This window comes from Neodiprion lecontei, chromosome 2 (genome assembly GCF_021901455.1).
Source record: "Neodiprion lecontei isolate iyNeoLeco1 chromosome 2, iyNeoLeco1.1, whole genome shotgun sequence".
Taxonomy (NCBI): Eukaryota; Metazoa; Arthropoda; class Insecta; order Hymenoptera; family Diprionidae; genus Neodiprion; species Neodiprion lecontei.
In genome coordinates, this window is record NC_060261.1 from 27602359 (window position 1) to 27627832 (window position 25474).

The 25474-nt window shown below is 37.6% G+C and overlaps 2 protein-coding genes across 8 annotated transcripts; one reads left to right on the forward strand and one right to left on the reverse strand.

Annotated features, from left to right (window-relative positions):
• The first annotated feature begins 9554 nt into the window (after positions 1-9554).
• On the forward strand, positions 9555-25052 carry LOC107222960 (THO complex subunit 1). 3 transcript variants are annotated; one of them, XM_015662515.2, is made up of 9 exons: positions 9555-9769; positions 19613-19781; positions 20334-21026; positions 21420-21667; positions 22232-22522; positions 22744-22893; positions 22974-23121; positions 23278-23511; positions 23588-25052. In XM_015662515.2, exons 2-9 carry the CDS (start codon positions 19746-19748, stop codon positions 23741-23743), a joined length of 1956 nt encoding a protein of 651 aa, XP_015518001.1. In that variant the 5' UTR covers positions 9555-9769; positions 19613-19745; the 3' UTR covers positions 23744-25052. The 3 variants fall into 3 exon arrangements, with proteins under 3 accessions (XP_015518001.1, XP_046586606.1, XP_046586607.1); XM_046730650.1 differs by having other exon boundaries at positions 9556-9769; positions 23603-25052; XM_046730651.1 differs by lacking the exon at positions 19613-19781 and having other exon boundaries at positions 9751-9769.
• On the reverse strand, positions 9739-18997 carry LOC107222956 (mitochondrial cardiolipin hydrolase). 5 transcript variants are annotated; one of them, XM_015662510.2, is made up of 4 exons: positions 18868-18997; positions 12860-13100; positions 11235-11425; positions 9739-10494 (listed from the first exon to the last, which is right to left on the reverse strand). In XM_015662510.2, exons 2-4 carry the CDS (start codon positions 13090-13092, stop codon positions 10277-10279), a joined length of 642 nt encoding a protein of 213 aa, XP_015517996.2. In that variant the 5' UTR covers positions 13093-13100; positions 18868-18997; the 3' UTR covers positions 9739-10276. The 5 variants fall into 5 exon arrangements, with proteins under 5 accessions (XP_015517996.2, XP_046586610.1, XP_015517997.2 ...); XM_046730654.1 differs by having other exon boundaries at positions 12860-13115; XM_015662511.2 differs by having other exon boundaries at positions 18802-18997.
• Positions 25053-25474: the final 422 nt, after the last annotated feature.

Below are 25474 nucleotides of genomic sequence, written 5' to 3' on the forward strand. Positions count from 1 at the left end.
AAATCCTTAAACATGGAAGCCCCGTTGTAGCCAGTCCAAGGCCCAATCTTACGAAAGCATAGACACGCCTCTTGCACAAGTGTGGTTCGAGGTTTCTGCAGGTAGGCACTTCGTGCACGTGAATATTTCTCAAATCTATATTTACTTTGGAGTGATGCTATTTATACTGACAATGTTCCAGTTGCATCAGTCGCTTGTGACGCCGAAGAAATCCCAAGACCCTTGCTCAAGCAAACGTGGGTGTTAGTTATCGCGAAGTAGGGACGAACGACAGCAACGCACGAACAAACCACTATAACCTGATGGGTTTCAGGCGACGCCAGGCGCCGTATTTCTGTTATCTGCCACTGTAATGCACGGCCATTTCTGCTGCTCGTTTTCCCTCTCTTTGATGACGTCAATGCCTCCACATGGTAAGAGAACGGACGAGTCCGTCACAAGGACCTGTTCCACAATTTTGGCCAAATTCAGATGAAACTGCGATGCAATTTATTCGAAATTTATCGGAATTTCGCGGTATTGAACAGTCAAAAAAGACCTGGGTAAATTGTGAGGCATCGTAAAATTTCGTAAAGTGTAAAATTTTGAAGAGTTGAACATAATCGATCTAACTAGATGCTTTAGTCTCGAGATAAAATAACTTTAGAATTCTTTTCTAATCAAATTGATAGATGTCTCGAATTGGGATAGCCTGTGTCGAGAATAGCCAAAATATATTCGAGGAAATAACACAATTCACGACATGTATCAATTAAGAATAAATCACGAATCTAGTGATGTAAACAATTCAATATCTCAAAGATCTCAGATTAATAGAAATTTGTTCATAGATAAATAAGTACATTTCAATTCCTGCTACAGTCTGTTACTTAGGCAATATTGATTGATGATTTTTTTTTTGCGATAAAACGTATTGTCTGAACTGCAGAAAACAGCCGTCTAGATACAAATTCATGTAACCAATTTGGAGAATTTTTTGAGGTGTATGCCCTAAAGGATCAACTTAACCTATCATTAAGGAATGGAATATTCGGTTGTATGCAGTTTTGTTCGTAATTTAAGAACTAGGCAATATTCCACTGGTAAGATTTCAAAAATCAAAGAAAAAAAAAGTAGATTGAATCAAAATCTTTACCACCTGCATGAGAAGTTAGTAACACATACGAGATCAACCTGCACAAAACTAAGACGTTCTATAATTTATTACTATTTAGAAAAGTTGGAAACTTTGCATGGGCAGAGTTTATTATTGCAGCAAATTTTCGAGAGTTTTTTTCCCCCACAATTTTTCTGTTAAATAAACTTTTCTGACGATCTTTCTAGTCGGGAGTCTCAGATCTTGCCGAGTTTATCACGATGAAAGTGGAACCCCAAGACTTTTATTTAGTCGAAGCTGGTTTAGAAAAAAATTGCTGCTTTTCAGCTACGCAACACCAGGGTACAAACGCGTAGATGCGCCGGATTCAGCCCGCAGTGATAACGTGAATTCTGAATCAATAACGTGTTACGAACTTGGAAGCAGCCTGCCTCGAAAGAATAAAAATCAGAAATTACGATCCGTTAAAACCTGCAGATATCATAATCCTCCACTTTTCTGCTACATACAACACGTCACAGGCGCAATGCTATTTTGGCGTTTGATTCGATATTGATAAATTTTCTTCCCAGCTTCGATGTCAACAAACTTCGGCCTTCTAGCCTCTAGAATCTGCAGAAAAAATATACTGAAAGAAATTTCGAGAGCGAGTACGGTCTGGAACTTTACGCTTTGGGTCGATCGGTGTACAGATACCAGGGTTCTTTCGCTGCGGTGTAAAAGCGATTCCGGGTAAAGATAGCAGCACGCTTTCAACGAGCGAAAGTACACCCATGCTGTGAAGTTCGCACGAAATTACCAACGAAAAAGATAAATTATGGATGCTTCGTTCAGCGGATCCTCGTCTTTGGGGATAAAGTGAAAAATAGTTTAATAGTTGATTACGTCCTTATAATGTTTATCTCCGCATTCCAGAGTTGTATTATGTTATTATGTTATGCACAGTATCACAGGGCACAGAAATTCTATTGAAAACTAAGGGTTGCAAGACTATAAGCCGATGTATTACGAAGCTTCTTATTTTTAGCGTTGATAAATGTGCACCTATAACATACACCCGTTACCGAGTTTCAGTCGAATACACAATTCTGCTATTCGTCGGATTTACGAGGCACCAAGAAATTGCGCAATGTTTCCCGACAGTATATTCGTGCTTGCGACTTGGTTCGTGCTTCGTAAACGCAAACGATGCGACTACAAACGTGCCGCAAGTCGCAGTGGAAAAAATAAAAACAGTAAAAAAAAGGAATTAGTAAGTAATGTAAGTTCGATGAAAATCCAGATAAAAGTCAAAATTTGTAACCTGGACGGTTTACTGTCGGGAGCGTGGCCCGTGTTTGCGGAATCCACATGTGGCCGATCGGAGTCACGTGAGCAGACTGATTGTGGACCGAAATAATCAGAGGTTTTTTAAAATATTCCTAACCTCACAACAAGTTTAATCCTGTGGTATAAGTTACGGTCGGGCATCCTTATCGTTCTCTGAGTTTTTTAAAAGCAAGACAAGCGGCGCATGCAGGCTTTCAGTGCACTCCGAATGCGAAAAATTTCACCAGTCGAAACAGTTTCTACAACGCACCACTTCATTTGTTTTTCTTCCTCCTCTTTTATACATCGCATTTGTTTATTTTTTCTTATTTTCATCACGCTCTCCCTCGCTTTAGCGAGAGTTAAACACCCAGCCGGCTGATCCGCGGATGCAAAATTACCATCTATTTTCGGGTCGGCTGTTACCGGTGATTTGCGAGATCGCTGCATTTGGCTGTGACGCACGTGGTTTCGTTTCGTTTCGTTTAGTTTAGTTTAGTTTAGTTAAGTTTAGTCACCCGACCACCGTGCATGCAGGCTTCCCAACTTGGCGGGTGGGATGATCGGGACAATGCGAATAAGCGAAGAACGAGCTTCACGCCAATTTTCACCTGAAACAACATCGTTCATATCCGCCGACGTTCTCGTACTGTTTTGTTTTCTAGCACGAAATAAACTAGCGAGGCAACTTTTATTTCGACACTTGAGGACATCGCCGTCTGCAGACATTCAACTCTGCTGAATCAAGGGTAAATATTATTGTCGGTCAACGTATACTGCCTCCACCGAATTCAACATGGCGGCACGACAAGTAAAGTTTACCGAGCATTTTATCGTACCAAATTTATTTTTCGATCCTTCAACCACGAAATAGCATTTATTTGGAGCAGGAGTGGGACTTGGTAGCCCATTTTCATAGGTTGAGCGATAAACGCGCAGCGAAATAGGGTTATAAATAAAAATAGGACAGGTTAGTAAATTCCCGTGTCTCACCTCGCGTTTTCAAACATCATTTTCGCTGCTTACACAGCTAATGTTTTTCGCTCGTTTGAAACACTCTAAACATACGGTTTGCGCTCATCAAATTCTCGCAAAAATATATTTCACTCTCGCCTGTAACTGAACAATCCTTTGTCGAAACACCTCGCGATATCGGCGCCATTTTTCTGCTCCAAAATTTAATTACCGACGCTTATGTTACAGAGAAACTAGACACGTCATGGAACTGTAAGTTTCAAAACGATTTCGCTCTAAACTGATGGGAATACAGTTAACGGGCCGGTCGTTCCTTCAATCCGTCCGAAAATATCTCATGAAAGGATATAATGAAAATGATGGGTCGACCGTAACCTGGGCGGGATTCCATGCGGCTTTGACGGTCTGGTTCAAGCGAATTATATCAATTGACGGTGGTACCTAGACTGTATTTATGTAGAGGTAAGGTGGGTTTTGCTTGAGTTAAAGATTAATGTTTCACATGCTTATACAGCGGTCTCCAGCTGCGGGATGCCCTGTGATCTAAAAATACTAAATCAATACCGGGGCCTGAATAAATTGATCTAAGCACGTAGTTAGATACGTAAGTAGGTGTTTGGAGCATCAGAATTTGGATTCTCCCGGCTCACTAAAAAGCAATTAGTATTTCTACTTTTCAAATAATACTAAATACAAATATTAGAATTGAAGGATTTTCCATACAGGCACGTAGTCCTACGGAGATGAATTATGTACTCTGACTCGACGAGCTTTGTTATATACTTTTGAGGTATAGATTTAACACGTTTTGAAAAATATGTTTTATGCCCTATTCTCATGATTTACAAGATATTGAGGTACTAATTACGTAATCGTTCGGTTTGAAATTACCGAAGAAATTGCGATTCATTAGTTCAATTTCATGATCAGGAGCCCAAAATCTTTCAAATACGAAACTGCGAAACCGAGTTAGTCACGTTCTTCATTTTTCATTTACTCTTTTCCAAGCGCCGGTTTATAATCTAGAAATTAGATCTTTCATTCGAAATCAGTGACCTCGGAAATCTACCGAAACCAAGTTTCAATAAAATCAATAGTTTTTTTTTTGGATGTAAAAGTCTTTTGACCTCAGGAAAGAATTTTCTTCCTTTGCGCAAAGTGCGTAATGGTATCGAAAACTTTCTACAGGGACTGGTGAACAATTCCAAACTTTGCTAGGAGTGCTAGGATCCATTATCAGTGTATGCTCATAACGCGACATTTTGGGTCACAAATTCTACAAGCCATGCGAATTTTTGGTCAAGACCATTCGAATAGAAAGTGACGTGCTCTTCCCAGTTTGAGCCGGCCAGCCCATGAAACGGTACCGAATCGAACTTTTTTTAAACCTGTTGGTCAAATAACTCAAAATCTGTATAACATATGAAATCTATAATCTGATCACTTTTAAGTTAAGAAAAGTTGCGTCGATTGACATGAATATAATTTAAATCCTGACGTGCATCCGATAATGGTCCGAGGTGATTTTCTAGACCTTGAAGCATCGAGATCCCGTGAAAACTCAACTATCTATTGTCGGAGTGATTCTAGTAACTTTCCGTATTCTTTTGTCCTTTAAAAATAAAGGACTAGAAAGTTAAAATACCGCTTAAATGACCGTAATCATGTTCCACACGTAAGTACGACAACTTGTCCCAGTCTTTTCTACGCTGGTTTCCTATGTTGAAAAATCGTCAAAAAGCTCTGAACACGTTTGACCAGACGTTTGTATTATTCGGTCTTCAGCCGCAGCGGCACTGTAATGACTACATACGTAATATGTATACAGTCAGAAGATTCCGCTTTGTTCACGATATTTGTTTGTACCTCGGGTGTTTTCAAACTCACAGAATCTATAGCCTGCGGCTAGCATTCGACATGAAATAGACATTCTTTTTCGAGTCAATCAACGTCTCGACGGTGATCTGAGCTCACACGCAAAACTGGCTGTAAATTAATATTTATTCAAGCAGGATTAAAACTTCAACGATGCGGAATCATCCAAAGTTCATCTGAACCGGGTTAAATTTTAAAGAATCTAAATCGACTTCCTTTTATTTTATCCACGGACATTCGCGATGGATTCGGAAATAATTTCATGTAATTTCATAATGTACGTCACACATGAGACATTCTAGACCATTTTCACCAGTTGGACATGGCCCTCCTTTTTTTTTTTTTTTTTTTTTAATACACAGTAGGGCGTCACAAATAAAACGCAAATCGCAAGGATCGGCATTTGTTTTAAATGAGTTTTTCTATAATTCTAGAATTTAAAATCATGTGAAACAAAACGACTACCACACATAACTGATTTCACTTGAATAGGTATACACAGTGAATTCTTTGTGAAAAACAAAAATGTTTAGCAAAGCAAAGACGAGCAAACCAATTCAATAACCTTCGTTTCTTGTACTTGTGAAGACATAATATTTCGATAAAAATCTTTCGAGCACATCACGTTAGTTCTGAACCAGCTCATAATTGCAGAACAGCGTTCCAAGTACAAATATTGCTTGCGAATTTCGTGTAGAGGATATTTTTTCAGGACTCCACAAAAAAAAAAATCTATTAAATTTTCTCGAAAATGTATTTGACACTTGTACGCACGAAAACAAAGCACGATTCAGAGAAATCAATTGTGCATGCGACACATTACAGTACCGTGATCTATTATAGGGGCGGATGAAACCACGTCGTAGAAATTCATAAAAGAATAACGGTTTCTGGTTTAGTTTGACTTTCGTAAACAGCATTGTAAAGACGTGGGGGAAAATCTTACGCAGCTTTGAATAGAAGCTCTTGACATTGATGAGGTTAGTGATCAGAATTTAGGCTACGATTAGGTGGGTTTAAGTCGTCAATATTTCAAACATAGCAAGAATAACTCTCGGTGATTTCGTTAACGCGGCGAGTCCGTTTCTCGTCTCGCTGCAACGGCCGGTTTTCTTTCTCTTTCTTCGTAACACCAAGTACTTTATGCTATGCAATGCATCGCGCAAGAACAGAGTCCAATTCCTGCTTAATTGCTTTTCAAGCTTGTTCAAAAGCCGTGAAGTTCAAGGGGCGTCGTATAACGTTCCGTAACAATGCGGAATGAAAATATTATAGTTTTACGTGAAATCGGTCCGAGCCTTGGCACGAACTCGAGCGATTAAGCTGGCGCACAAAGGCGGAGGGAGATCCCTAAGAATTCTGATTCGACAATAACTTGCGTTCTAACTCTCCGTAAGCGACATACCGGCCGTTTTACGTAGGTCGCGTGAATGCGTAGGTAATTTCGCGATTACCGACTCACGGCAGAGTCAAAAATACGAAAACAAAAACAGTCGAGAGAAATGCGTAAGCGGTCCTCGGATTCAATTATCCCTTTCAAAATCAATCATTTCGCCAATCTTATATCACAGCACAATGCCAAAGGACGTCGGGTGAAGGCCTGTGACGAAACGTTGGAGGGAGGCTCGATGCATCGATCGTCGGTATGACGTCACAGAGCGACTGCGTGCGTGAGGAGAGAGAGAGAGAGAGAGAGAGTCGGCCACAGTGAGGAAGGGATAGAGAAGGGAGACGGCCCGGGGAAAGTAGGGGACGAGCACCTGTGACGGTGTCGAGGTGGGGCGACTACGTCACAGACGAAAGCGCGCGGGTCGAAGGTCGAGATAACTCGGCATTGGGGAAGCATTGCAGTGGTTGTCAAGTTCGTTCTGCGTAGATACCTTCAGGGTGGCCACACTGATTGGTCATGGAAAAAACTGAAAAAATATCAGTTTTCTGTCAAGGGAATCGGAAATTGAGGTAACGAGTTTACTTTCTTTCGTCGAGAAAATATATTGGTTTATACTGGCTTTTTTGTGCATTATTTTATTTTTCAATTCGAATTGAATTTGAACCGAATATAGGAGTTAATAAGCTAACCGATTCAGGTTTTGGTAACTTACTAGAACGGGGAAAATTTTGGGGGGTTTTTTTTTGGAAGAATTTTGTGGCCACCCTGTGCGTTTGACTGATTCGACTGATCCTGCGATGGAATTATACGAAGATCTTTGAACGCAACATGAATCAGAAAACACAGTCGATGTTGGAAATGTGATACGCGTCATGACATGTGATATGTGATATGCCGAGACTAGGATACTTATAAGTAGTAAAACCATCTTAAGCCTCCGGGCAAACACTAGTCTTTTAGGGAACGGTCGTTTTGTAAGTATCAATTTTTATGAATAATACTTCGAAATTTCTGAGTTTGCCAACTTTTGGATAATGTAGTTAACACTCTGAGAAGAGGCCGTGAATTTTTTCCGATTTCTTGAAAGCCTGGAACATTTTGAAAAAGTGCACGGACAAAAGTATCTCTTTAACGTACTTTATCATCTCGTACAGTTGCATTTTCACAGCCTATGAAAAATATCAGGAAGTACAAAAAATAATACAGTAAGATCGTGTGATTGTGTGATTTTGTCATCATGTTTAACTAATGTAAAATCGTTTTCATGGCTTCGCGCTAGATTTACACATGGTAATTCATAAACTGAAAATGTAAACTAGCGATATTCTTTCCTACCACTTCGAATTATACAATTCGACAATTATGAGGATAAAATAGACGATCTGTAAATATCTGACCGTCTGAGTGGTAGAAACTTCACGAGAATGGGATTCAAAATACTATGCGAAGTAAGAAATACTCGAACGGTATTCTAGCTCTAGCGGTTACCGCTAGATATCGCGCCAATCTCGTAAGTGAAACTACTCGGCAGTAACTTATAGTTATAACAATTCTTGGAGACGAGATTTATTGTGTCCATCTATTTTTGAAGCATAGTCAAGGCAAAGATAGATACATTTCGATTTATCGTCTGTGTATACGTATGCATGCCTGATACTTGCGTCTACTAAGAAACGAAGACAAATTGCGAGGCAACGCGATCTGAATAATCCGTATTAGCATAAGTTGAACATACATCGTGCTTGCAAGCAATGTGAGTGAGTTCTGCGATACGGTGAAATTGAGGATCGCTTACTGGGGATGATGTCACAATCGTCATGGCAACTCCCACAAAAGGGTATTTGAGTCAAGGAAGAAAGCTCATCGTCGGTGTTTAATTACCGGTTTTCGTTTCCGTCTCTGAATTATTCATGGAGTCTCAATTCTACGTAATATTTTTGAAAGTCGTTTATGTGTTTGAAAATACAATGCAGACTCAATGAAGTTTTCATTTGTTGGGATATTCATTCAATTTCAAAGAATCTGCCAGTATAATAGTTGGGAATGTATGCCTGGACCAATATGTTTCGAAATAAATCATACGCAGTTCGTTTTTCTAATAATATAGACTCGGAGAAATTATAGCATGTACATTAAAGAAAAAGATGGAGAATGTTACGATGTGTAATTAAATAACTATGATATTTTGTAACATCGGATTTATGTTATGTTTGAATGAGTGAAGGATTTTTGGATTTTTCATTGACAGAAAAACTTTATTGAGAGGTATTGTAAAACAATTGCTGGAAAAATGTTGAGTTGGGATTTGAAAAAAAAAATGTATTGCACAAGTTTTTATTCATCATACTGTTTAATAACAATGATTCGACGTTTGGATCTTGTATACACACAGCATGTTGAAAATCATGGAAGTTTCATTCTTATTCTACACTGGAAAATTTGCTCGAAAGAGAACGTCAAGAAATCGTAATAAGAATAATAAACTTAATGAAAGTTAATAGCGTTAAAATAATTAATTGAGAAAATTAATTAGTCTTAAAAAATACAGCATTTCGCTCAAACAATCGATAGATATTTCGATCTTATTCAGGTGTTGGATATATTTACCTCACATTCGATGGCCGAACATTTTCAAAGTACACGAGTACAGCTAAAAAATTTTACGAACACAAGCTGTACAGTTAAAAAAATTCACTTACGCAATGCTGATTTTTTTCAACGGCTAAATATTGACGACTTCTTCGTGAGTATTTCTCTATTGGAAGACTATTCAATTACAATACTCAAACTTTGCACTGAGTTCTGTGTTATACAAGTTCAGATTGTGCATGTGTGCCAAATCAGCGCGGTGACATAGGTTAACAGCTAATTAATTCAACTAGTTATACTGAAGGTCAGGGGTATTTTTCAGATGAAAAGGTCAACGCATAAAGCCGCACGTCACGGCATCCTCATGCGTCACAGCGCAGACGCATGCATTAAAGCTCCATCACGACCGTACCTCAGAAGCATCATTCAGACGATAAATTACGATTCTGGATTCCTCGTGAATACTGAAAAAGGCGTCATCGCCATATCTGTATCGAGTTCGGACGAAGACCCTACTTCTGTGCTAGGCTGCATGGGTATGTACCGCAATATTTGATAGTTTGGTAGATTTTGTCGCAGAAATACAAAGAATTGTATTTCGAGTCAGGAAATTGCCAATTGATTGGTAAATCTATGCATTTCGTACGCCCATGCTCTTCTTTCAATTTTCATAATCCCTCGCACTGACTCTCCACAGTCTATGTATATTAATGTCTTGAACAACATTTCACTTACAATTATTTCTATGAGTATCGAATCGGAATCGAAATACGTTTAAATAACCTCCCTCGAAATATTTCCTGAATATTACTAATTTATTATCGTCAATAGCTACTCGGTGTATTCAAACGCGTAATGCACTTCAGATTAAAGCGGTCCATCAATCGTAAACGGCGGCTTCGTTCCCAGAAGGGAATATAGTCTCAAAACGACTAGGAACCAGTGGTGTAAAAGAATTGTTTAAACATATTCATCAAAGTGTTTTTTCAAATTATTCCATACTTCGTTGCGGTATACGTTTGAACCAAATGAGTTTATATTCATCAGTCTTCGCCTGTGGTGAGCAAAATCCACATTCTGTCGAATTCCGCAATGAACGGCTTGACTAGGGCGAGTTGATTCGAAACTATGACGTTGTCCCAGTTTCCGTGCATCGCTTGCATCGTCCAATTTGTACTCCCCGTCAAAATCAGCTTCCTATCAATTATCGCAAACTTGTGATGCATCAAGTATTCCGATTTCTTCATCCTCACTCGAATACCTGGCGATGAGGTTATACAAGAAACGATTAAATATCATTCGCTTGACCTTTATTTTGATTTTTGATTCAACTTTGTATAGCTGCTATTTACATGAAGAATTTCACAAATACTCATTGATTATACAGGTGAGAAATACTAGCTTTGCTTCCACTTTGAGATTTGAAATTTGAAAAACGGTCTATAATTGTGTGATTTTAGCGGGTATAAACGAAATTCTCGAGGTCCCTGTAAATTTCACGTTGTTAAACGACATGCATTAATCAACTCAAAAAACACATGTTTTCACGTTCAACGCACTTGTAATTGCACTTGAAACTTAAAACCCTGATTTCGTCACGACAGATTCTTTTTTCAGTACGTTGTTCGAATTTTCTTCGATTTTCGGTACTTGATTAATTTTTAAATTACAGAGTCTAATTCGGACGTGAATAGTTCTTGAGAAACTGTGTACCTAACGGCATAGAATATCTACGAAATTTCATCAATATCGTACAAACTATTTCGAATCAAGATATCACGTGAAGAGTGTCGAAAAACGTTGTTTCGAGTAAATTAATTGTGAATTTTACCGTATCAATTGCAAATACTAAAAGTTGACTTAGAAATTCTACGCGAAATGGTGACGAATCGCCTTACTTTCTGAGAAATCCTGTTATTCAAATTGTTTGGGAGTGATTTAGATAATGATACGCGTGCGATTTGAAGAGCCTGAATTGCTTTGAACTAAGTAAAATCTTACCTCGTTCTCGAAAATCTCTTATACGACGCTCACAGGCGGAATTTTCCGCCATTCCTCCATCGACGATAATTCTGACAACTACTCCGCGACAAAACACCTTGGCTATCGCTGCTGCTAGATCCTCACAGCTGAATAGATACATGCAAACATCGAGATTTTGCTGAGCAGATTCCAAATATGCGCATAGTTTCCTACAGCAGAAAGAATACGTATTTCACAAGTCGTATATATCGTAGCGGATCATTTACAGCAGACAGGCCGTGTCCGTACTAAAAGCAACATGACGACGTTGAAGCAAAGATTTCCAGGGTGGGTGTTTCGACGCTTCGAATTGAATAGATATCTTGTGATCTGTCTGTTACGAAATATGATGTTTGTCGGTAGCAGGGTAGGTTATAAAATCTACGAGATTGAAGTTAGCAACGTTATTGTAACGAAACGTTGAGAAATAATCACTATTTTATTACGGTTTGCTGAATTTCAAACAGCTGCGAAATTATCTCTGTGAAGTTGGTACCCCATTTTGGAAAAAGTAAGTTTTCGTTTTTACGAGTTCTGGATAGTGCTCAAATAGTTCTACAGTTCTATACCCATATGAGAAATACTTCTGGTTGTTTACCACCAATTGTAAGAAAATAATAAACAATAAAAAAAATAACAACAATGCTAGCACCCCACAATTAAAGTACGGCAATTTTTTCGAGTTCTAAGAAGATTTCAGAAATAGCTCGAGAACTCTTCGAATTCTGATTGAATCGGAAAAATTCATTCGAATGATTGACGGAACTCACGCTCGTCTATGCGAAACTCTCATCGGAACTTTGGGAATGGTTAAAATTAATTTTCGCTGTAAGTAATGCGCGTGGATATTTTGTTCAATATCTCGGTAACGAAACAAAATAAAAAAATTTGAATCGGCTGAAACTCTAGAATTCTGAAAAAAAAATGACTGGTTTTAAATAACGGAGTGCTAGCATTTTTGTTATTTTTTATTTTCTATTTTATTAGTGGTAAATAACCAGAACTATTTCTCATATAAGCATAGAACTGTAGAACAATTCGAATACCATCCAGAACTCGCAGCAAAAACTTATTTTTTCGAAAACGAAGTAATCAGCGAAGTTGGCACCCCATTTTTTGAAATTAATTTTTTGAACCCTAATTGACCGGAACTATTTTTGAAAATTATCCGGAACTTTAGAACTCTTTGAGAAGATTCAAGAACACTCGAAAATTTTTATTTTTTTTTTTCAAAAATGGGGAGCCTACCTCACAGAGGTTGCAAAATTGCGAAATAACGGGTTTTCATCAGCATGAGTCGTTACGATAACGTTACTAATTACAACATGATTAAAATCTTCAAAATTGCTCTTTGCATTTTGCACACGTTTCTTGCTCTTATTTTGTGTGAATACTCTTGTTTATCAAGAGATTATTAAACCGAGCGATTGATAGGAATGTTTGCGCTCTTTCAATTGGTTTTTCGACAAAATTAGACTGTCTTTTTCGGCTTTATTAAATGTGAAAGCCTGATCTCGAAATTAGTATGGCATCCAAGGTACATCGAACGTCTCTAAAAATCTTTTCATCGATATTCCTATTGCATTATTTCGATTGATTCTCACCTCAATTGTGTAACCGAACAGTTGGAACGGTCGCAAGGTGTTCTAGAGACGGCGTGCATGCGACAGTTGGATGATTCTTCAGAGAAAAAAAGAACCTCGTTGATGCTCTTTGAGGATATTTTACTTCGAGTTCTTTTATACAATTGCCATAATAGTTCTGTGGCCAAAACTCCCGTGAAAACTACGATCACCACCTTGTTGGAACGGCCAAAAATCCACATGTTCTTCATCATCGTGATTCCTGCACGAAATTATCCTATGAATCATGTTTCATTGGTGTGTACATATTTCAGCTTCAATTATTTTTAAAAGTACAATAGAATTTATGTGAAGGATTCGCATCAGAAACATCGAATTCAACATACGAAGCCCCAAAACTGTGTACCCCTATCAATTGATTCACGATTCACGTTTTCAAAGAGCCTCCCCATAAATTGCCCGTTTTGTAGCTCGCGTGAATTTTTCCGAAACAAGGGCGAAATGATACTTTACGATACCTCGATATTCACGAATAAATTCAAGCTCGAGTATACACAAGCTTACGGAGATACGGGGAAGTAAACTTTTCAAATTTCTATTTATTCGGTAATAGAGTTCCACAAAAAAAAAAAAAACATTCTCATGTATTTTTTGACAATACCCGTAGACCACTAAAATAATTCAATAAAGCAGAAAACATCCCCTAAAACAGGATGAAGCAGGTTCTTTCTGTACGTGTAAGTACATGTGTAGGTACGAATTAGTATTTGTTAAAAACATAGACACGTGTCATTCAGATTTATTTATAATATCATTTACATCTCATCAATTTCAGTGTTTTTTTTTTTTTTGCTGAAAAATATATCTACGGATTTTCTTCATCAAATCCGTAAGCACCATATTTCTAAATCCCTATTTCATTGCTTGAATTTCACATCAAAATACATTTTAAATTGTCAAAATCATCTTCGAAAAGTATTCCTGCTGTGGTTAAAATAAAAAATTGCGCGAAATATTGATCATTTCAGCAATTACACGACTGCTATCTACTTTTAGAATGAGTTGTTCCAAAAAAACTACATCGTAAATTTCTGTTCACCTTCTTTCGGTGAAAAATTTCAATTTTTCCTTTGGTCATCTTCATACTTGCTAGACATTAGGGGTGTGCGGGTATCCGAAAATTTGGATATTCGAGCTCGGGTTCAACTCCGGTTTTTTGGCAATCCCGAAATCTTCGGATAGTCCGAAAATTTTCGAGTACCCAACTCGAAAGTAATCCATTCTACCCGACCCGATCCGACCCGAAGAATTTCAGTACCCGCACACCTCTACTAGTCGATAATAAAATTATTTCACGATAATGTGCTAATAAAGCAGATATGAAAGAATTCGAGAGTATATTTTTCAGTGAGCCTCTAGTCTGACTTTTCGAGAATAAAATCTCCACGACTTACAATTCCAGACGGCTATGAAATTGTCGTTCAGATTGTCCGAGATTTCGGAAATGACACAAGTTCGAAATTTTTCAAAGTCTCTGTTGACTTTAAAATCCCGTTATTTTTGGAGAAGCGAAAACAGTCGTGAATAAAATTTTCGAAAACTCCGCACTTTTCGGCAAAACCGAAATTTTCGAGGTACTCGGAACTTTTTGGTGACTCGAGATTTTCGCGTACCCACAATTTTGTGGTAATCTGAAATTTTCGGGTACCCGTCCTCGATCCCAAACGCCCCTAAATATTTGCCTCATTTTGCATCACCTATTCAATTCCACGGATTGATAATTTGATATATTCTTTTCACATACTTATAAGCTTTATAACTTGGTTTTAAGTCATTATATTTTGCTTTAAATTTCGGTACGCATTGCATGCATATGATTTCTTTTGTCTTCTAAACACCTTGAGAAACATTCATTCTTGCTTATGTTAACCTTAAAGTCAATTAATATTAACGGCAGTCTGAATCCAAACTTACGTGCACGTACGTACCAGAAGGTCCACACCAGAGAACGAGTGGTATCCTTTCAAGATCGCAAGCTAACGGTCAAAGCATTTTCTCCGTCCTAATGCCTTTTATGGCTTCGACTATTCTTCCCACCAATACTTAAGAAAAAACTATTCAGCATTCAACGACAGTTCGTTAAAGACAAACCAGATGCCCGAAAATCACTTTATGATATTTTCGGACATGCAGGAATTGACGTGCACGTACAGCGTAATAAACCCGTACGGAATTCAGCAAGTACGGAAATTGCCCAAAATATCATCACAACATACGTAAATCTTCCGTATTGGTCCTCTTCCCATAAAAAAATTCAATTCCAAAAATTCCCATAAATGACCGAATCAGGAAGCACGTTAGAAAACCGCAAGCTAAAGAATGAACTCAGAAGAGCGTCGCAGTGTGGAAAAACAGCATAGTTCTTCAAAACCTTCTATTCGAGACAGGTTAAACAAAAATCTTTTAACAGAATAGTTCTGAAACGTCGTCTAACTAGAGCAGTTCATCGAAAACCTTTCAAGCAGTCAGTCCAAACCATCATTAGATCAGAGTGATTCACACAATCTCTTAGCATCAAGACAAGTTAAATAACTCTGAAGAAATTCCGTACTTTTCTTTTATTTGAATATCATTATTTTAATAATAACATTCAACCGCTATAACCTTTATCCAACTAAATTTGAATAAACTTAATCATTGTGTTTAATCTATTTTGTGTATCAATCGAATTAATTACCTTCAACGTGAGTAAATCAAACTGACAAATTTACCAAACTATCTCCGTACCCATTTTAGTATATTGACCGGCGCCATGTTTGGCCTTCGTGAATTATCCTTCTTTCTTTTGAAAACCCTTCCACAAAACCCCGTTTTAGATAACAGCTTTAAAGTGTAGGGATCGATTCTAAAGTGCTAGCGGACAATTATTAGCAAACATTTTATACATTTAGATACAGACAATAATTCAGCTGACGCAATCAGAGTAATCGTGCCTAAATATTGTCAATTCATATCATATCTAGTCATCGTCGATCACGCAGAGCCGTTCACAGCTCGAATCATCAAGATCAACGAAAGGTAAGTGAAAGCTTTTATTTTGAAAGCTCAACCAAAAGAGGAAAACTCCGCGTCCATCTCAGGTAAATCGTATTTAGGAATTTTTTCTTTGCATGAGCGTTAATTTATTGTGGCGAATTTTGGTTTTCCGTAAATAAATAATAGCAAATTGAAATCCAGCCCATAACACCCGACTAGACCCGACTCGGAAGAATTTCAGTAATGGCAGACCTCAATTAGGTATGTTTTTTTTTTTGTCCTCATCGCTCATGGCTATGCTCAGAAAATCGCTAGAGGGTCTTTTAAGTGACTCTCCATGTTCGCCCAACTTGTAGTTCGACTCAACCGCCTGGTTCTTACTTTGAAAGTTTTTTCATATATTTCAGAGTAGTCGTTTATGGGGAACGTGGAGTTCATGAGCAGCAAAATCGTGCAGTGGGGTTCTTCCGAGAAACTAATTCTAGAAGTGGATATCGGTCGTGTAATTTCTGAAATAAAGGATATTTCCCGTAATTTCGTATTTTTACTATACCAGGTATGGCTTTGAGTTTTCCAAGCTAGTGTCAATAATTTAAAATTCATTTTGACGTGAAATTCCCGCAACTACGTAAGAACGAAGTGAACCGTTGTTATTATTATCATCATTGAAAAAAAAAAAAAAATTGTACTTGAGGTAATGCCAATTTTTTCCAACCTCGCATTGCTCCTGATTCCTCCGAAACGACTGGAGCAGCAAAAAAACACTAAATCTCTATAAAGATATTGATCGATTGTGCTCAAATGGTCATGCCATCTTTAGAAATATCGCGAAGTTACCACCTTTGCGACATCGCGGGATGACGTATTAAAAACGTGGACTTATTACTAGACCTATACTAGGTATACGTGGAAGCAAGCCACCTCAGCGCCTACACATAGCTAATCGGAGTTACAATTTTCCATCTCACAATCAGTAATGAAATGTAACGCTTGGTTGCCTATGCCTAGGCGCCAACGTGACATGTTTCCACGTTTAACGCAGTAGAAATAGACTGTGCGCCCTTTGCAGCGAGCTGAAGCCGTGACAAAACAGAGAGAACATCAGCCGCAGGTATTTCCTCTCACTCTAATCAGTGACTTGGCGAGAAAAACACATATAGGCTTATTAAAAAAACACTGCAGGACTAGCTCTGTCCTTCGATCGTGTCTTCAGCAGCCCCGTAAGTGCACACAGTCTATCACTGTAAGTCTATGATTGAGAAATGCGAAGTGTAAGATTTATTACGAGGTTGAAGTTGGTAACGATAATATAACGAACAATCACAAAAAATCACTATTTTTAAGTTTCGAATGAGTTTGAAGATATTGGAATTTCAAAATCATGGTATCACTACGAAATTAGTATGTTGGTTTTGTTTCGTTAGAAGTAAGAGGATGCTTGCGTTGAACTTCACTGATTTTGGCTATTTAATCGAAGACTGTATGTATCGTTGACCTGAAAACAGCGATTTCAGCGCAATTCCATACATGTAGTCCAGGAAAATTAGAGAAAACAAAACCAAACAAAAAGAAAAGGATACGTTAATTTTCGTATCAAAAATAAAATCTGAAACGTCCCCGCATCTCTGTACCGGGCTTTACGTTGATCATGAGCGAAAGCGTTGAAAAAAAAATGGTTTTTCTTGGATACTTCCGCATGTGTTAGTCCTACGACAAAAATGTATAGATGTATTTTTTATCGTAGAATAAATAGGTAGGAAGACATTTGCGGAAAACTAATTTTACGCAACGATGACGCGCCATAAAACCATCACGCACCCCCTTTGTCAGCGGCAAGATATATTTTTGGATAAAAATTTCATGGTAAGTAATATTATGGACTGAGAATTTTCGGATGTACAAGACGGAAATTCTTACATGTATTCGATTCGGGAAGTATTCGCAGCTCGCTCAAAAAAGTACGGAAAATCTTGGTCATAAAGTACAAACTTTGACCACTTATAAACTTCGAAGGTTTTTAATGTAACGAAATCGCACAAAAAGCTTTATCTGCATTGCTTTTTTCTTCGAAAATAAATTCGTTCAAAACTTAAAATCTGATTACTAGCTTGATAGGTACAATGCTCAAGCAGAATTCTACATTATCCACGCCAGACGCCGCGTCGTGGTCGCCGAAATTTATCCGGTGTTTGCACGGTTGTAGAAATTTGATAAGCTCCATTTTAAATTTGACTATCATTGGTATAGGATGAACGCATACGGATATATCAACAAAAAACCATTTTTTTGTATATTTTCCACAGATGATCGACGAAGACTGACTTATTGTCATAGCATTCTTTTGACTGGATTTCATCGTCAGACAAGCCTGTAGTTGAGAAATAACGGGCGTTTTATAGACTTCGATATTTCAACGTTGACGTATATATCTCCAAATATCGAAATTCACGTATCTCAAACGCGAAAACGGGGTTAATAGTTCCATTCAATTCATAAGTTTGAACAAGAACACGCCAACACATTGTCATTTGACGCATAAATAAAGAAATGCCATGGATTCTAAGAAATTGCAATAGTAAAGTCGTAGAATTCATGCCCTTTCTTTATTTCTGCGTCGAATGAAAATATATTTGAATATCTTTCTTCAGAATTGTGTATAGACTGGAGGCTGTGGAGCCCTTTTTCGCGTTCGATACGTGGACTTCAATATTTGAAGGTATATACGACCTCGAAATCGACTAGGGCACCCCTTTGAGAGTATTTACGAAAACATTAGTTCGGCCTGAAATTTGTTGTGATGGTTTTGTTGTTATAAAGTGTATTGTGCTCCGCTAAAGACCGATAAATTATCATATGAGTCTTCGAAATATAACCTCAAAAGAAAGAAAACAATCACCCGTAAAAGACTTGGGAAACAATTTTCTAACCTCAAACTGGATTCAAAGTTTATTCTTCGCGATAAAAGCCTGTACGAAGATATACAAAATACACACTCTAATCGTGATAACGACGCACGTGGCGGATGAACTTCGACATTGTTCGAATGCAACCAGTAACACTACACACAAACAGCAACAGCTAGTTCCACTGTGAAGTAAAAACCCCGCTTCTGTATTTGCTGTATTTTCACGTCCAGCAAACAGTTGGATGCAGCAACAGCAAAATGCTCTCATTGGCTGCTTGCTACGTACGTAGTGGGGGAACTTCTGTTGCATGCAGCAAAACCAACTGCTGTAGAAATAGGTTTATTTCTACTTTAAACAGCAATATTCATGACTGCAAAAAGCTGGAAAAAAAAACACCAGAATCATTGACAAATTAGTGTATTTTTGTTGCTGTTGCATCCAGCTGTCTGCTGCACGTGAAAAAACAGCTCCAGTAATTTGCTTCGGCCAACTTGCACGTTGCACCGTGCAACCGTGCAACAACAACGAAACGTAATCACGTGTCAGTTTCCGGTCATTACCGATCTCTAGGCAATGATGTATTATGTAGTGACGTTGACAGTCTTCAGTCAACGGTAGTAATTAGCTGTAATCAGTGCCGTTCACGCATCAGTGTGGTTATGTGACTCCAGTGCGGTCACGTGACCTTTTCCGTAACGTCAACAGGCTTGGACGCCTGCATATAGGCAACTCAAATTACGCGACGCGTTACGAGAAGCTTCGCCAGCTTTCCGCTAGGCAGTCTCGGCGCTTCATGCAGTGTTTGACTTCCTAACCTGTTTCTTCTCGGCAGAGGAGTGAAGTGGAGCCAGCGGTTATCGAAGGGTAGATGAGCGGCGGGTGATTGTGAGAAGCAAGTGAAAAGTGTTTGATAGTACTGATAGTTGCAAGATATTGATAAATCAGCGTACCGCCGAAACACGACGATGGCTTCTTTCGAGACACTGAGGCATGATTACAACGTAAGTAGGCCGCTTTTTCAGTTAGAAATAAGACTCAAGCAGGCGGCAATGTTGTTTACTAATACATAACCTAACTTAACTGAACCTAGTACAAATTAAGTTTGTTTGTAGATTGATGAAGCTCAACTAATTCAATTCAAGTTAGCAAAATTTAGCCGAAGGCAATATTGATGAATGTTTAAGTTTTTTGCACCTTTGCTTCGCAATCTAATTCATCTGCCGATTTGTTCCCCTCAGTGTCTATTGTGATAGATCGATGATGATCAGCTATCGTGTTCATTCGTAACTTGTAGTGTTGCACAGCTTGGTTCCGTAAATTTTAACTAAAGATCAGTTTAAACTCGAGATCAGCTGTTGAATTCTGTTATTCAAGCCATACGGGTAGAGAAAGGTAGGGAAAAAATACTACGCAACTACTGTGCAAAATAAAGAGCATGTGCAAAGTTGCTGAGCGATTGACAAGCACCGAAAATAAGTGCTTCGTTAATTTCATTGATTTATAACACTTCCAATAAAGTTAAAAATAACAACACATTTAATTTTATATTTCAGAACCACCTGGAAAAATGCTTCAAGTTGTCAGATTTATCCGGATTCCAAAAAAAGTGTCTGGAAATGAACACAAATGTCTCGAATAGAAAGTCAATCGTCGATCAAGCACTGCGAGATACGCTGCTTACTGTACTGCTGGATGATTCTGTGGGAAACGTACAGCATCTTGAATCTTACATAACGTTTTGTATCGAGTTATGTAGGAAAGATTTAACAACGGCTAGCATGCCAGTCATATTACTCGGTGACATATTTGATTGCATGACATTGGACCGATGTGAAAAGTTATTCACGTTTGTTGAGAACAATGTTGTTGTGTGGAAAGAAGAGATATTTTTCAGTGCCTGTAAAAACAATTTACTCAGGATGTGCAACGATCTGCTCAGAAGACTTTCTCGCTCTCAACAAACTGTATTTTGTGGAAGGATTCTTCTATTCCTTGCCAAGTTTTTCCCATTCTCTGAGAGGTCAGGGTTGAACATAGTTAGTGAATTTAATCTCGACAATCACACAGAATTTGGCAATGAGAAATCAGAGCAAGAAGTGCTTGAGCAGATCGTAGAAGATGGCGACAACACTGAGAACAAAATTCCAATAGATTACAATCTGTACCGAAAATTCTGGGCGCTGCAAGACTTTTTCAGAAATCCAAATCAGTGCTATAATAAAATGCATTGGAAGGTTTTCTCTGCTGTAAATATCCATTTCTACCATTATTCCATTTAGATTGCACAGGTCTGCGAAATATAACTTTTAATGTCCCCCTCAAGTAATAATCCTTTTTTTTAGTTATTTAAATATAATGAATTAAAATATAGCGCTAGTTTTTTTTACAGCGAGTCGAGATTTCTTTTGATGTATTTTTGAACTATTTTTATGGAAAGAAATAAAATGAACATAAAACTGAATGTTTAGGTATAAAGTAAACTGGATATGCAGTAAAAAAAATTATCGATATATTTTAATTCAAAATACGTAAATACCTAACAAAAAGCATTATCACTTGAGGCGAAAATGAAAAGTTATATTGCGCAGACCTGTATTATTTTTATACTTGTTTGCATCAGTGTCATCAATTGATTATAGCATACGTCGCACGTCTTGTCAGCGTTCACATCTTTCAAATTAGAAGAGCAGCGTAGCCTTCCAACAAAATGTACAAAGATGGACACTTCGTCGGAGGAAAACTACAAGGAAACTCACTACTTCGCAAAGTATCTCACTAATCAGAAGCTGTTAGAGTTGCAGTTGTCAGATTCGAACTTTAGGAGATACGTACTACTTCAGTTCCTGATACTCTTTCAGTACCTCAACAGCGCCGTAAAATTCAAAGCGTAAGTTCATATTCTACTAAGTTTATTATAAAAATCAAATTATACATGATTTCACTGCAACTTCAAAATAACGCTCATTCCACATGTCAAGTCAGACATTATTTCACCGTACAATGCCACATCGCAACCTGAATGTGTTAAAAAGTAGACAGTTACTTGTTTTCTCCTCTCTTCTGTTTCTTTTTTTTGTGAATTGATGAACAAGAAATATGGCTAGCATTTGCTTGCTTCCTTGCATTTATGTTATGTAAATTTAAGTTTGCAAACAAGTATTACTGATGAGTGTTAAACTAGCTGTTAGTCCCTTGAGACCTTGCTCCACAGTATACAGAATATTTCAATATGCCTGTGGAGCCCTTAGCTACATTTCAAGTAGAGTTATACAGATTAAAAAAACACATCGGATCCAAACCAGGCCAACATTGCATCCCAACATTATGCGGTGAATAATTCATGTCGATGTTTGTATTTTTATATGAATTACATCGGTCATTTGCCTGTTTTTGAATCGATAACAATTTCGTTTCTGACCTCAATCTTTTTGTGATCACTGTCTTCGTTTAGCGAAACACACGAGCTGAAACCTGATCAAGTCGAATGGGTCAAGACAACAACAGACCAAGTGTATTTATTACTGTCTGAAACACCTCCCAATGGATCTGATTTTGCGGAAACTGTAAAAAACATTTTAAAACGAGAAGAACACTGGAATGCCTGGAAGAATCATGGATGTCCACCGTTTAAGAGGCCTGCTCTTGAATCCAACTCTGAGGGAGAAGAACCAAGAAAACAAAAAAGACGGATCGGTGACGTAATCCGAGCTGCCGAAGACGAAAAAAAGTATCATTTAGGAAAGTAAGTACCTATTTGAAATGATTTAATGACTTAATCACTTTCTAATCTTGATTACACATACTTTTATTCATTTTCATGATGGTAAAGTCTTCATGATTCAAATTGGTTTTTAACTTTGTTATTAACCATTTTTTTTAAATTTCTTATCTGTAGCTGCATCATTTTCTCCTAAAGCTTGATAATCTCACATGAATTTCATCCCAATGACCTCATTGTTTCAGTCCTGAGTTGACAAAGCTATGGAATTTGTGCCCCAACAATTTGGAGGCTTGTAAATCAATGGACAGAGACTTCCTGCCTTCCCTAGAAACTTATTTCGCCGAAGCTATAGAGCAATTGGATCCAGCTGCGATGGTCGATGATGAATACAAGTACGCATGACGAAGTATTTCCTGATTCTTACCCATTTTTGTGTTTCGAGAAAGTTTTATATTCGTTTTTCCCTTTGCAGGAAAGTAAATGATGGTAACTTTGGTTGGAGAGCACTGCGATTACTCGCTAGGCGGAGTCCTCATTTTTTTGTACATGGGAATAACCCCATCAACAAATTACCAGAGTATTTGGAAGCTATGATAAAGAAAATCGCCAAAGATCGACCGGTAATATTCGTGATATTAACTAACTGCTAAAATGTACATTAATAGAAGTTTAAGTAGTCTTTGAACAAAGCTTAATCTCGAAAAATATTTATCTTAATTATTATGAAGTGAACATATCATCATAGTCTCTTTCATTTCTTCATTTCATTTTCTTAGCAAACGCAGTCGGACATAAAAACAGAATCCGAAGAAATTCCCACCGACGGAAACGAGGCCGAATTCAACGAGGACGTACTTAAACAAGAGACCGAACAAGTTGAGGTTGACGCATCAACAACAAAGTTCAGTAAATTCAACAAAGTGACGGCCGATATTGTTGCGAAACTGTCAGATATATTAAAAGGGAACTGGAAAGATCTAGCAGCGAAATTCGGATACCATGCCAACGAAGTGAGCACCTTGGCATAAATTTAATATTAACGAAACTCGGAGACACAAACAACTTTCCAATTTTCCTTTATTACAGATCGCATTCTTTCAGAAGAAACGAACACAGTACGAACAGTGTAAAAGCATGTTAGAAATCTGGGCCGAAGAGGACGAGGATGCATCGATCGAAAATTTGGCTTACATCCTCGAGGGATTGGGCTTTACAGAGGCAGTTGCTGTATTGAAGAGCTAAAACATGTTCTTAATCTGTTTCTAGAGTGTAATCAATGTGACTGATCGAGGACTATCGAGGACTACTGCAGCTGCTTTACGTGGCTGAAGACAGGAGAAAATTTGTTTGTTCTTAAATTTTCAAAAACACTAAGAACAATCGAGCGGATTAGAGAGGTTGAGAATAATTTTCGTCAAAATTGTTTTTTTCGTAAAATTCTCTTTGTATTTTATCCGAAATGAAAATAGTAGTGTATATGGAATTAATATGAACATCACAATTAAAGTAATTTTAATATAAATCATATAAAAATGAAATGAACGTAACGTGAATACAGATCTAAAGAGTATTCACTTGGTAATAAATTGGGCACTGCACTAAAATTTTTCGTGGTATAATACGAATCTTTTGTGCGTAATACAATATCCTCGAACAAGTATACAAATCGTATTTCTCGCACATCCACACACACACACACTCACGCACGTATGCAGTGATGCGTACAACTAATAAATAATTCACGCGTCATTGCGATTCCTCTTCATCTTCTTCGTCTTCTTCTTGTCGTGTATATTGTATACTCCTACGTTACAGATATTGGTTTGGAGCTGGTAATTTTATCAAGTAGACGATTAACGATGATAGTATTCTTCTACGATAGTAACAAATGTTATTTTGACTGTTATGTGGAGGCAGTCGTTTCTGGATTCACTTTGAGCCTCTAGAATCAACGCTGCTTGACTAGTTTAATATTATCTGTTTACTATACGTATGTTGCTACAGTGAATAGTGTTTAATCTATGAATACACTCGTTACGTTCTTGCCACTTGACCAATTCAGTTACACCTATTTGATGCCTGCAATTTAGGCCATCGATTGGTTTCTTCGCAGCTGGGGTGAAGATGATTTATTAATATTCACCCATCGACAAGTCATTTCAATAAAATAATCCAGATTACCCGTTACTTTTTGCACTATAGCCATATGCACTATACTTTAGCTGTGTCAGGTAACATTAAATATGCCGTCTTATTTTTTCAAATGACTTATTCGTTGGGACCTTTTAAGCATTCATTTCAAAGCAAAGTTGACAAAATTACAGTAGCCACTAGAATTCTTGTAATTTGTAATAATTCTGGATAGAAATCTTGTATAAGCGATTCAAAAGTATAAAACTTGGCCACATTTTTCATCATGGAGAAAAGAAGTCTAGCTGACAGGTTTAAATTGTACGCTTGTGGGACAGACAAAAGAGAACTCTAAACTTATTTTTCTGCAAAATTACTGAAACAAATTTTTGGACAGATTTTTATACAAATTTTGTAGCTGTAATTTGAACAAAAATTAAAAAACAAAAATAGGTCAATTGAAGAATTGTGTCTGAAAATTTCACTATTTAGTTGTGATCATGACTAGTTTGAATCGGTTCTACAACCTTTGAATGCGAAACACTCCCTTGAAGCCTGATATTTTCCCTTCGACTAGTTTCATATACTATAAAATTTGACTGACAAGCTGTAAATTTGCTCAAAGTATTGTCAGAAAAAAAAAATCGTTAGAATAAAATTTGAAGCTAGCGTCACGCGCAAACTCTCAAAAGTCTAGATCTTTAATCTTGAAAGATATTCTAAGAGAGTTTGGCGTTATCGAAGGTTGAACAGTTTATGAAATTGTATTCTTTGATAAATTCACAAGTACGATGGTCAGAATCAGATGTTTTTATGTTCAACCTTTTTTCGGTGACAAATTTT